This window comes from Halichoerus grypus, chromosome 13 (assembly GCF_964656455.1).
Source record: "Halichoerus grypus chromosome 13, mHalGry1.hap1.1, whole genome shotgun sequence".
Taxonomy (NCBI): Eukaryota; Metazoa; Chordata; class Mammalia; order Carnivora; family Phocidae; genus Halichoerus; species Halichoerus grypus.
In genome coordinates, this window is record NC_135724.1 from 47,173,680 (window position 1) to 47,187,267 (window position 13,588).

Consider the following 13,588-nt stretch of genomic DNA (forward strand, 5'->3'; position numbering starts at 1 on the left):
GAACACCACACGAGCTTTATACCCCACCAAGTGCGGAATTCCAGAACACATCAGACCCCAAGAGTGTCTGATAAGGGGCTGTGTGGCCTGCTGTATGTTCTGTTGGCAGATGAGATCTCTGATGCTTGTCTCTAGCTCACCTCCCTCATTCCTGTGTGAACACTCAACCTTCAGGAATGGACACAGAACAAGTGTTTTTCTTTCCACCTACTTGGAGAAGCACGGCCCATATACCCCTGCTCGTGGGCTCGGGGCTGATGACGTCCGGGCACAGTGGTGACCAGCTGTTCTGGCAGGGGGGAGGTGGGGAGGTCACTAGCTGCCCCAGCAGCTTCAGCTGGCAGCAAGCTCCCCTGAGATGGCTTCCCCAAATACTCCATAAACAGGCTTTTGAAGGGTTTACAAAGATTACCAGGATCCAGCACAAAAAGGTCAAGTTCCTCTTTGAACTTTCACCCCTCAGACTTCCACGCAGCAGCTCACTGGACTGCAGGTAAGGAGGAATGTAACAGCTCTCCTGCTAGGTGCTCACTGAGGCTGATGGACTCAGCTTCTCAGGACCGTGGGAAGCCTCCCTCCCTCCCCCCTCCAAAACAAGCTTTCTAGTAGCGGGAATGTAGCTTGCTGACACCATCAGTTAATGCATGCTCAAACCACTCGATTCCAGAACATGCACGGGTGTGTGGGATACTCATCAGTACCTGGCATTCCATCATAAATAGCACTGGGGGAGAAATACCATGCCGCTATTTCCTCACTGGCTCGGTGGGTTTCCGAGGGCACGCTACGGGAGAGGGGACGGGCTGGCCCCAGACCTGGTTCCTCCATCGTGAGCAAGGATCGTGGTCTGTCACGCTGCCTCCGAGTCCTGACCCTGGTGGTGTCGGCAGAGACTTGCCGATTGGAAGCTAGGAAGCCTTACCTTCCCATCAGCTCCCAGCTCCACACCTTCAAGGCCAATGATCTCTTTCAAGCTCACGGCACCTGTGGACTGCTTCCCTCCATCCAACTTCAAATCCCTGGAGAGGACAAGCCCAAGACAAAAATGCTTTGGTTTGTACTCAAAAGAGCCACGACGACGTTTACTACACAAGACACCAGTCACACTGACGAAAACGAGCACGCAGGCCCTGGCCAACAGGACATCCCTCTGACCCGCCTGGGGGCCCGCTCGCACCACCTTGTTTCATCCACTTTGATATAAATGAAATGCAACCAAATGGAAAGCCTGCAGATGAAAGGCAGGCTCAGAGGCCTATGGACGACTGATGTTCCTCTGTACAAGGCCCCTCAGCTCACAGTCAGCTAACAGGAAGCCAGGGAGCATTCCCTGGGCATCACGGGGCAATGGTTGGTTCTCTTAGGCTCTGGCTGCTGGTTTCATTTTAAAGCTGGCAAAGACCACCTCTCCTGGCCGCCCCCCTTTATTAGACAAGAGAAATCAATTCTTGTCCTAAACGGTTCCCAGGAGTACTGCTGGTAATGAAGGGATTAATGCCACCACAGTCACCCCAGCCTCCTCGCCAGAGGACCCGGAACACGATCATCTTTCTATAAAAGAACAATCTCCAGTATTATCAGACATTTACACAGCACTTCATAATTTACAGACTTCCACGCATCGTCTCTGCCATCCCTTAACATGACCCTATCAGACAGGTATTGCTATTATTATCTTATCTCACAGAGGAAAAGCCCACAGGAGGCTAAGTGGCTTGCCAAGGTCACCAGGATGGTAGGCTGTAGAGACTGGTTTTGCATCAGGGCTGTTTCTAGCACCTCACGTTGCCTGAGAGACGCAAGACTGAGCTGGCTGTGGTTATGCTCAGGTGTAACTGCTCACATTGTCAAGGATAATCCCCCTTCTTGCAGTGGTCCTCGGGCTTGGATGCTGATTAGAATCACCTGGGGATCTCTGACAAACTACCGCAGCCTGGACCCCACCCGCAGACATTCTGTTTCAGTTGGTATGGGGTGCAACCTGGGTGTCAGTTTTAAACACTTGCCAGGGGATTCTAAAATGCAGCCACGTTTGGGAAGGACTGTCTTCCAGTTTCTGGCTCTAGAATGTGGTGCTTGTTAGTCAAAAGTCATCTCAGGCTCGCAGTGTTCTTGCTGTGTGGCCTGGAGAGAGGCACCACATTCAGGGGCTGGCTCCCACAACCTAAGCAAGAACAAACAAAATGTAAAGGCAAGCCTCTCCAGGCAGAAGATAAAAGAATTCAAGGAAAAAGAGGAGGAGCCGGGTGAGTGAGGGAACAGACAAGGAACCTCCCCTTCTGGGAAGGAAAACGGCTTCTCTGATTTAGTTAAGCAATCACTGGCTCTGTAAGCCTACCTCTAATGCAGAAGTGTGATTAATGACAGTTTTAAAAGAAATAGCTATGGGGCACCTGGGTGGCTCAGTCGGTTAGGCATCTGATTTTCGGCTCAGGTCATGATCTCGGGGTCCTGGGATCAAGCCCTGAGTGGGCTCCGTGCTCGGGGGAGTCTGCTTGTCCCTCTCCTTCTGCCCCTCCCCACTGCTTGCACACGCTCTCACTCTCAAATATTTAAAAAAAAAAAGGGGGGGAATAGCCAAAATTTGCATCCAGTAAGTACTGCATTTTTTAAAGGTAGTCTCCTTAGGACGCCATGGTATTGCCATGCTCAAAACTTTCTGGAGCCCCTCTGGGAATCAACACCAAAGTCACGCAAAAAAAGCCAATAACCAACCCATCCCAGTCTGCAACCTTTGTATTTATACATATTTTTGCTCTGAACACTATTACTTGAATCAGTGCTCCCCCTCTGCCCTGCCTACTGATGGACTGTAAATGAGTGTAAATGACTTCAGGTAATTCCAGGCATCAAGCTCACCCCCTAGGGATGGTGCAGAACAGTAACTCACAGAGCTGTAAACACTCCGTTAGAGGGTGCAGACCATCCCATCCAGAGCTCCAAGCATATTCTGAGCAATGGGAGTACTCTCGGGATGTGCCTCCTCTGCGGGGGACTGTGAGGTCCAGGATGACTGAAGTCACGTCACTTTATCAACATGCCCTGTGAACAGAGACCTGCATTCCAGGTATGGATCTTAAATCTGCAGCTGGAAGGGCCATGCAAGCAGGCGGGGAGCAGAGTGGGGCTCAGCGAGGCCACCAGAACCCGGGGATGGCACATGCCAGAGACCACCCGCCCTGCTGCCCTGCCTCCTGCGGGAGCCGTCCGGGCTGCTGGCCCTCACAAAGGGAAATGCCAACAGAGCAAGAACCTGAACCAGGCAACGAGGCAAAAGTAGCCGTGAAGGGCAAGGAGAAAGGGGATGGCCGTGGCAGCCCGGGGGGGAGCAGGTACAAAGAGTGCAGCGCCTTGCATTTCATGAAAGGCTCTCCGGCTCGCTTCCGGGACGTCCTCCTTGCCCGAAGCGCACCCCGGCAAGCACGTGCCTCAAATTCCCAACTCCCAAACAACTGTCTCCTTGTTTCCATTTTGCCAGACAGAGAATGTTATTTAGGGCTGAAACTAATTTAAAAGCAGGGCCCATCTTCATGGGGTAAGAAAACCCAGAGAAGGGGCACCTGGGTGGCTCAGTCGTTAAGCGTCTGCCTTCCGCTCAGGTCATGATCCCAGGGTCCTGGGATCAAGCCCCGCATCGGGCTCCCCGCTCAGCAGGAAGCCTGCTTCTCCCTCTCCCACTCCCCCTGCTTGTGTTCCCTCTCTCGCTGTGTCTCTCTCTGTCAAATAAATGAATAAAATCTTAAAAAAACCCCAAAGAAATAAGGATATTAAAATATGCCCATTTTAAGAGTGCTCCTGGAGAGCTGGCTGCAGGCAGGGACAGAGGCTCATTCCATGTTTGTGTCCAGATACACACGATGTCTGATGTGTAGTATTTACTTGAAGGAGCCAGGCAGCCTGGCTCTTTGCTGTCTCACCAGTGCTGGTTCCTTAGCTAAGTGCTCTGCTGAAGCCTCATATTAACACAAGCCACATGAAAATGCTGTTATTTGCCCATTTTGACCTACGTATGCAGCGATTTCACATGGCACCACCTGATTTACAAATAAGGTAACTGCTCAGGACTTACCCGTGAGTGAAAAGCAAGCAAGAGACCTATGGCCCCGGACGCCCCCGTTTGAGGGGAACTGTGAATGGTGCAGCTGCTTCACCCAGAAAACAGCTTTTAAAAACTCCAGTGAAGGGACGCCTGGGTGGCTCAGTCAGTTAGGCGTCTGTCTTCAGCTCAGGTCATGATCTCAGGGTCCTGGGATCGAGTCCCACATCGGGCTCCTTGCTCAGCAAGGAGCCTGCTTCTCCCTCTGCCTGCCTGTCTCTCTCCCTCTGATAAATAAATAAAATCTTAAAAAAATATATTTAAAAAAAACAAAACTCCAGTGAAAAAGGATTAAGCAGAAGTCCCCAGGGAGTAGTGATAAAATCTTGATGTTTTCTTTCTAACATCATTATTCTGAATTCTCATTAAAATGGTGTATGAAAACAAGAAATATCGGTTTGGCTCAAAAGCCAGCATTAACCCTCCAGGAGCAGGAGAGAGCTGGGGAACACGGAGCTGCAGCTGTAAGTAATTGAAAGCAGACTGAAGTCGGACTTTCCAGTTTCTTTGAAAAGCCTAGATTATTTTTCCCAGATACATGTAGAGTCCAAATATTAATTTATTTATGTTCCACCTCCTTCTAAAAATGGCATGGAGGCAAGTTCAAATACCAGATGTGGATACTGGCCAAAACCGTGTGCATTACGGTTTACACGCTGTAGCTTGCACTCACAGACGAACGTGGCTAGGCAGGTCCTAGGGAAGGATCTCATTTGGACCGTTGCACTAACAGAACCAGGGGTCAGGAACCATGGACAATGCAAGGGTCTGTTTTCTTCTCTTCCGCAGGCCCGGGTGACGCTATAGCTCAGACCTACTTAGCTGCAAGAGCTCATTTCTCATCTATTCAAGTTTCTTTTGCAGAGGCTGTAAGCAACAGACACACTTTGAAAACCCAGCACAAAGGTTTTCTTACAAAGTCTGGCCGGTGGGGATGGGGATGGATGGGAGATGGTTTAAGGGGGTCGGGGTAGGGGCGCACAGAAGATGGGGGAGGCGGTGAAAACAAGATGAAAATGCATTTGGGGAGACAGCCAAGCAGCAGTTATACCCTCAAGCAAGGGGCAAAAATAGAGGTTCTTTGTGGAGCAAAACCCTATTCTTCATAGGATGGCCCTGCGATTCACTGAATGTAGCTCTCCTTGAAAGCCTGTGACTTGGTGGTTGGAAACCCCCTGGACGTGTCTTAGTTTCAGCTCCCACGGCAAAGAGCAAATACACATGATTTTGCAGTTGTGGAATCATCTGGTCAGAGCAGATGGCCAATCTAGATATCCTGGTGCCCAAAGGGGATTACCTAGGTCACTGTAACCACACTACGGCCAACTCCTGATTTCATCCAGTGTAACGGGCAAAATGATCTTTCATTACCTTTTCTGATGCTCAAGGAGCCATAATGCATGGAACTGATCAAACAAGATTCCCTATTAAATAACAAGAAGTTTCGGGGCGCCTGGGTGGCTCAGTCGGTTAAGTGTCTGCCTTCGGCTCAGGTCATGATCCTGGAGTCCTGGGATGGAGTCCCGCATGGGGCTCCCTGCTCCACGGGGAGCCTGCCTCTCCCTCTGCCCCTCCTCCCCTGCTTGTGCGTGCTTGCACGCGCCCTCTCTCTGACAAAATCTTTAAAAAAGAAAAAAATTAAATAAGGAGTTTAAGGTAAGGCCTTTTCCTTAAGGAGCATATGATTACTGAACCAATGTTACTCCTAATAAAAAAAAGATATGATTTAAATACTTAACACCTGGAAAGTAGATGGAACTGTGTGAGTAATCCAATTAACCAGTTTCCAGGGCTTTCAGCCTCCAAGATGGCCTGACTGCCACTCGTGATCATTTAATGGTGCTCTAAACTTGAGACCTTGGAATGCCAAACAGAAGCATCACTGGGCACTTGCTCATTAAGGGACAACAATAGTTTGAACACTTTGATGCATAAACAATTTAAAAGCCAGTTAAATATTAATAGGATTTCCAGATCTTTCAGAAAAAAAAAAAGGGAGATTTGCTGCAGAGAGCAAAACTTGAAAGCTGATTAGGAAATACCACTTGTGAGCTAGTTTTAATTAAGAGATTATGCATCAACTGGAACTCAGTGATACCAGCATCTATCATAGTTTAGGAAGTCCTATTTCTCACCTCTTCAGATACAATACAGCTGCCATCTTGGATTGGGTCTGCTTACTTGTATCAGAGCAGAGCGTTACACCACCACAGTTCAGAGTCAATGGGACAAAGCCCAGGGCTGACAGGAAAAAGTGAAATCAAAGCGGCTTTTAGTCTACAAGTCCTGCCCCTCACACTCAGCACTCCATCGATAAGCCATCCCCTCAAGGTTAACTGGCAGACAATGAAGGGGACTTAATGTAGCTTACACCAAAATCTTTGTCTAAAGGCAGCTCTTATAAATAGCTGGATAACGGCATGATTCATCCATGAGATCATTCCAGAATCTGTCTGTATGGGAATATGGTTGGTGTGAGGAAAGAAACACAATTTGTGAATGTGTAATTTTCCACAACGAAAAGAGATGTGCAGGAGGAAAGTGGGTAGGGAGGAAGAGGGGAATGGCAGGGGGCATTTAGGCTTCCAGGCCCCCTCTTAGAAGCAGCTGTTCTCTATGTCACAAAACAATCAACACTCAGGAAACGGACCCAAGAAGATGACCTCATCTGAAAAGCCCCCATGCCAAAAGCTAAGAAGGACATAAACAAATACCACGTGGGCACTGTTATTTTATTTTTTTAAGATTTATTTATTTATTGGGACACCTGGGTGGCTCAGTCGGTCAAGTGTCTGCCTTCGGCTCAGGTTATGATCTCAGGGTCCTGGGATGGAGCCCCGCATCGGGCTCCCTGCTCAGTGGGGAGCCTGCTTCTCCCTCTGCCTGCCGCTCCCCCTGCTTGTGCTCTCTCTCTACCAAATAAGTAAAAAAAAAAAAAGATTTATTTATTTGAGAGAGAGCGAGAGGGGAGGTGGGGCGGGGGGTGGGGGGGACATAGAGGGAGAGGCAGAGAATCTCAAGCAGTCTCCCCGCTGAGTGTGGAGCCAATTTGGAGCTCGGTCTGATGACCCTGAGATCAAAACCTGAGCCAAAACCAAGAGTCGGACACTCAAATGACTGAGCCACCCAGGCAACCCTGGACACTGCTGTTAAAACATGCCCCCAGAGGTAGCTTGTGCTGCGCTGCGAAGCCATGTTCTTCACCACATGGTCTCATATATATCCGTAGTAAGTGAACCCAGTCACTACCATTCAGTCAGGTCTGGTTATCTGAATGGGTCCGTTCCTACACACACATCATCATGCTGGAATCATCCGGTGTGGTTATTTTACATAACTCTGAGTCACAAGTTAACTGGGTTCACTGCTACTTCCTTCTGATTGGATCCCTATATACAGAAATACCTACTGATACCAGTTTCAGTAAATAAAGTGCATCTGGGCACTTGTGTCAGTCCCCGTATGCAGAGACAGTCCTGGGACTGGCCCTCAATACAAGGCCTGTAGTCTCTCACTCACCAGTGGGTTGTGTTCCAAAGCTTTTGAGTTGCCCTTCTGGAACTCAGAACGCATTTCCCACTGAAATGATGTTGCAAATGGAGATCAGCCCACAGTGTGCTCTTTTAGCCTATAATGTCACCGAACTAGCCCCATAGTAAAGCAAGAGCTCTGGTTTCAGGAGCAACAGGTCAGAGGTGTGTAAGAGGGTGAAGAAACAGGAAAAAGTGGAGTCTCTCTCATGGTTTCCTGGTTTGGGGCTGACCTTCAGCAACACTTTAAAGGCGGTCAAGTTTGCATTATTTCCACTTCCCTCTCTGGACCTCCTTTTCCTTCTCAGGACCCCAGGATCCTCACTCCTAAGCTGTTCCTGTCTCACAATTTCTCCCCTCTCTCTACTTCTGAACCCATAGATTGCTTGGCAGCTCCTGATCCCAGGGTGATAGCACAGCAGCCCAGAGGACAGGGCCGACGCCGAAGAGGAGAGAGCAGTGGTCTTAGGTAGAGGTGTGGCTGAGCTGTTTATCAGGTGGGGTCTGCCTACTTAAGAGAGTCGGGAAACTTACTTGCAATTTATTTTGTAAGCAAAGGGTTGCCAAGCCAAACCACAGATCCACACTAGAAAAGAGAAGGCAGTGACTCATGTGGATAAAAGGCAAAAAGACTCCATCGGGCCTTGGCAAACTGCTGGTTGAGAGAAGGGGAGCTGGTTTAAGGCTGGGACTCTTCCCAGAAAATAGTATAATTTACAAGCTTAATCTGAGAAGAGTGTTTACAGCTATGGGAAGGTTTGATGTTACAGTTATAGTGAAAGAGACGGGCAACATCTGTTCCTCTTCTCAGTGACCAGCTTCCAATAGCTTGTTTTGAAAGGTGGGATTTGGCAAAGCTTCTTCCCACCAGCAAGAGAGTTCAAAACAAAACAATCAGCTCCTCATATTCCATACAAGCACATGTACTAGGGGATAAGAGAAAAAAAAAAAAAGACTGGAAGGAAATAGGCCAAAATGTTAATGAAGGTTTTGTTCAGGAGGTAAGGGCTCAGTAAGTTTTACCTTCCTTTCATTTTCACACACATTCTAGATTTTTAAAAATAAGCATGTACCACTAAGGAAAACAATTTAAAGACCAGGTAAAAGCAGATCTGAAGATGAATCCCTTGTGTTTGTAGAAACAGGGCTGGGTAACTCATCAAAAATCGGATTGAGATTTGCTGTGTTGGGGCAGACTTAAAAAGAACAATGAAATAACTCTGTGACTCGACAAAAACGGAACCGAAGTGAACATTTAATGAGTACCTACTACGTACGGCCTGGCAGACTGCTCAGAGCTTTCATATTTAATACTCTCAAAACTCCGAGGCTGACATCATAGCCAGTTTTACAGATGAGTGGGCCTGGGACCAGCAAAGCTAATTAATGTGCTGGGACTGAGGATTCTGCCTGACTGCCAGCTCTATCCCACACATCCTATGCTCCTTGGCTTCAGATGCCCCTCAGCACCAAAGACAGGATGGAGGACTGTGGTTTTCCTACTGGGACCATGAAGAATGGAGTGAAAATGAGTGGGCTTCTCATTCCCACTCACTTTTCTGGAATAACTGTGGTTAGCTATTTTATTTATGGGCATTCTGCGTAAACTTGTATTGGAGGAATGGTTTCTTCAGCAAAAAGAAAAAAAAAAAAAGTCTGAAAACCACAGGACTGAACAGTCTCCAAGTCCCTTCTAGCTCTAAAGATCTATCTTTGGAGTTGAAGTGTGCTCCTTACCACTGAACTCGTGAAATAGCACGTGGCGAATCTTCTGGGTCACGTATCCTTTAGTGAGTTAGCCTGGGGATACCCCGAGAAGTGGCAATGCCCTCATGTCCAGGAGGGGCTTCTACACCCTTGGAAGTGGTTTTTGCTCATTGAGCTCAGCCCACAAGCCTGCTGTTATGAATGATGACAACTCACCCTTGTTAATGATTAGTGGGACTCGGGCCCAACTGCAATTTACTTGAAAGGAGTTAGCGCAGCCTGTAAGCCAGTCTTCAGTCTAAGCATGCAAGTAAATCCTAACATCTTCCCAACACATGTGCCTGATTAGACATGGCCATGCTGGGCCCCAGAAAAGGCCAGACAGTGAGGACCAGACCACACACCACTGTGTGAAGGTGTCAGTGGGTGGTGGGAAGGACCAAGGCAGAGCTTCACTTCACCCAACATGGAAAGGGCACCAGTGACAAGATGAAGCTCCCTACTGCCCCATGGGTAGTACTGGGCCTGGGAAAACCAACCCCTTCTAACCCCTTCTAACTCTGTGCAAAAGTCAACTCAAAGATGTCCCTTGCTTTAAGCAAAAGCAGTATATATGAAAGGAAAATCACATGTTGATCAAGGGCTGGAAAAGCCAGCCAGCTGAAAGCCAGGAAACTTGATGGGGCTTGGGCAGACCAAGTGTGACATCAGCAAAAGGCCCTTGGCATTCCTGGGTTTAATATTCGGGGTGTTAGTATTTGTGAGCAACTCAAGGAGCACAGCACAAGTGATCCATGGTGTTGGTGAAGCTAACATGTTGAGGAGTCGTCTGGCTGGGTAGGTCAGGGGAGGGAACCTAGTTGGAGCTTAGCACCTGCATCTGGGTTCACCCTGACCCCACCTTTAGTCACCATAGACTTAGCAGCTTTCATTGTGGCCATGACAGTTATTTGCAGAAAAGCAGGGCGCAGAGGTCCATGACCGATCATCCTTGTTGGCATCTTCCAGGCCCCTCCTTCTGACTGCCCGTCCAGTGCTGCCATTCCTATCAAGATGCCCACAGGGATGGGGTGCCAGGCTGAGGACCCCAGGGAGCACCTGCTCCTGCTGAGGCAGACAGTCTGGCCATCATTTTGGGGGGCAATGATATAGTCATAATATTAGCCATTCTCGAAAGTCTAGAGACACAGTCCTCAGAAATACCATTTGTATGATTCATTCAACAAATACAGTGTCTACTATGCACACTGCAGTGTGAGTGATGCCTTGAGAACTAAGACAATCCACCCTCAAGGAGGGTTAAGGATAAATTACAAAGACGTTAAAATGTATTTGTTAAGTGCTCAGACAGGCCTAAGGTACCATGGAACACGAGTGGCCTCTTAGTAGGGCCTTGAGGCAGGGCATTAGGGGGACTATGAGGGTGGCCTGAGAAAGGGCCCTGGAGGAGAGGTCTGAGTTCCATCAGTAAGAAGCTCCAGTATGCGGGGCAAGAATAGTCTTTCAAACTCTGCACCAAGTATAAATGCCCCAAAGACAAGGAGAACCTGTCATGGAGCCGGGCATCCTACTAAGGCCAACAAGAGTGGCCATGGGAAAAAGATGGGTCTGAGAGGAGAACTGAGGCCAGAGCCTAAGGCCCTGTCTCTGTGCTCACTAGTCTAGAAAACCACAAAAGAGGCTTTCAGCAGGGGTCATAAACCTAGAGCTGCAAAAACGACAAGCATCCAGGGTGTGAGGGCTCCCATGTATCCTATTTTCCTAAACTCAACACTAGTCCCGGCTGAGGGCTGTGGTCAGGAGTCCGCAGTGGCACTGGTGAGAACCGAGGGGGCTGGGAGGACCAGTCTCGGGCCCAGGGCTGGGAGGCTGCAGGGCTGGGGGTGCTGCTTTCGCCTGGGATTTGGAGATGTATAGAGTCTGATTAGACATTGTCTTCTCAATAAAATTGAAAAAAAAAAAAAAAAAACAATAAAAACAAAATGAAAGTGAAACAAAGACATTTTCCAATAAAACTTGAAGCAATGGGGGCACCTGGGTGGCTCAGTCAGTTAAGCGACTGCCTTCGGCTCAGGTCATGATCCCAGGGTCCTGGGATCGAGTCCCGCATCAGTCTCCCTGCTCTGCGGGGAGCCTGCTTCTCCCTCTCCCACTCCCCCTGCTTGTGTTCCCTCTCTCGCTGTTTCTCTGTCAAATAAATAAATAAAATCTTAAAAAAAAAAAAACTTGAAGCAATGGATCCATACTAAAGAAATAGTAAAGGAAGAGCAAGTTCTTCAGGATGAAACCAAAACACAGCCACTGGGAAATTTAGAAGTTTGGGAAAGAATGAACACTGGAATGAGTATTTACCTGGGTAAATGCAAGGTCTTTTTGTTCCTTTCTGCCATTTCCCTCTATTTCTTTACAAACTACACACCTGTTTGAAAACACTAAGAGTTTCCTCTTTCAGGGAAGCATGTTTGCAGGGGGTGAGGGGTGGGGCAGAGTAAAGGGACCCTTACATCCTGAGGGTTCCCTCCTGGGACTGATGCCGGGTTAGGGCCTGGGGTCCTTTGGTGGCCTCCACAGATTCAGTGTGGGGACAGGTGGATTCTCCAGTGAGCCACTAATGGCAGAGACGGCAGACGGGCCCACAGTACCCAGGAAGGCCGAAGACTACATTTCCCAGACGCCCAGAGGCGGCCTACGTTCAGCTGAGCCCAAGCCCTCACGTGGAGGCTGGAGGCGGAAGTAACATGGAGTGGAGCCGGGGGTCAGAGCTTCTGGCAACTGTGGGGTGGAGACATCCACAGCAGCGTTTCCACAGGAGAAGCCCAGAGTGTGGCCGCAAGTTTGTCCCAGCTGCACTGCCTCCCACTGGGTCGCTCCTGGGTGTCTATACTGCTTTCTATTTCCTGGACATTCTGTGGACCACCCTAAGTCCACTGCCTCCCCCTAACAGTCAGGGAGGATCCTGTTGTCTGAGCATATCCCACCCTGCACTCCATCCCTCCGTGCCCATCAGAGCCACGGCAAGACTCTGAGTTCCTAAACTGGAAGAGCAGGAACGAAGGACAGTTATCAGAAGCATCTTGTTTTATCTAACAGATGCTATTTCTTGAAGTGCTGTATGCACGCAAACTCTGTAAATCAAATGATATTTTAAGAAAGAAGAGAGCTCATTAAGCAAGCAAGAAAGCCTATTAAAAAAAAAAAAAGCCCTGTCACCAATCCTTTTGTGAAGGAAAGACATGTTTGGTGCTAATGTAACTACTTAGCACAATTTCTCAAAGAGCAGCATTTTCCAGCATGGTGTAAAGACAGGAAGAAGACCCTTACCAGTCCCTGAATCGCTTCCTGGTGGTGTTTGTGGGGTGACCTGGCCAGCGCTGGGTGGGTACTGGGGAGACCTGAGCAAGCAGCACTTCAGGATCCTGAACCAGCGACGCCCACACGCAGCCTGGGTGTCGCACCACGCTGATACCTGCATCATGCGACCTCCTCCCCACTCTCTATGGACCCTCCTATTCTCTAGCCAACAAACATTCAGATGAGGGGAATCACAGATTATTTTCACCCAAGACTCCACCCAGAGATGCCTGGGGTTTGCCCTTGGAGGAGCCAGGCTGCAGGGTGAAGTGGCAACCTCCAAAGCCTTTGGAAGGTCACCACCCAGCACCAAGCCCACTGGGTCCCCAGGACGTGGCCCTCCTAGGGCACATACACAGAGCTCCACCAGCACCCAGATACGCACTAGCCAGCCAGCGTCCCGCACCGGTCACTGGTCCTGAGCCAGCAGGCAGAGCCACAGGGCATGACAGTGAAAAAAAATACACACTCGGCTCTCAGCTATGCGTCAGTGCTTTCGGAACTGCTCCTGTGGGGTCTGTCTGCCCCAAAGCAGAGAACACAGCACCTCACTGAGCCTGCGGTCTGCCTGCCCACCCTCCCTCCTACCTCGGCCACCACTGCTACGCCAGTCTGCCCCAACCTCGTACCCGCAAACTGAGAATTCCAGAACCCACCTCATGAGCTTCTGGCGAAGATTAAATGAGCAAATGTATAAAAAGCCCTTAGCATGGCGCCTGACATACCATAAGCCTTATTTATGCTTCAGCTTGTGTTCCTACCATTACTGTGTTCACACAGATGTGGGACTACCTAATCAGCGAATCCTAAGGAAATAGGCTCTTTTTCTCAAGTATCTTTATCTATGAATCAAGGCAGGAAAAAACAGTTTGACGAGTACAGTACTTGCTAAACAACCAGAGCA

General features: G+C 49.0%; 1 protein-coding gene across 5 annotated transcripts in view; it reads right to left on the reverse strand.

The window, feature by feature from the left end:
* Positions 1–13,588, reverse strand: part of CABLES1 (Cdk5 and Abl enzyme substrate 1) — a 110,367-nt gene that overhangs the window by 20,580 nt on the left and 76,199 nt on the right. For all 5 annotated transcript variants that reach the window (XR_013443358.1, XM_078060511.1, XM_036098089.2 and 2 more), the window contains one exon: positions 923–1,019. Coding sequence is in view for 4 of the 5 variants with exons in the window: in XM_078060511.1 (XP_077916637.1) it covers positions 923–1,019 (97 nt within the window). In the remaining variant the exon portion in view is untranslated. The remainder of the gene's footprint in view (positions 1–922; positions 1,020–13,588) is intronic.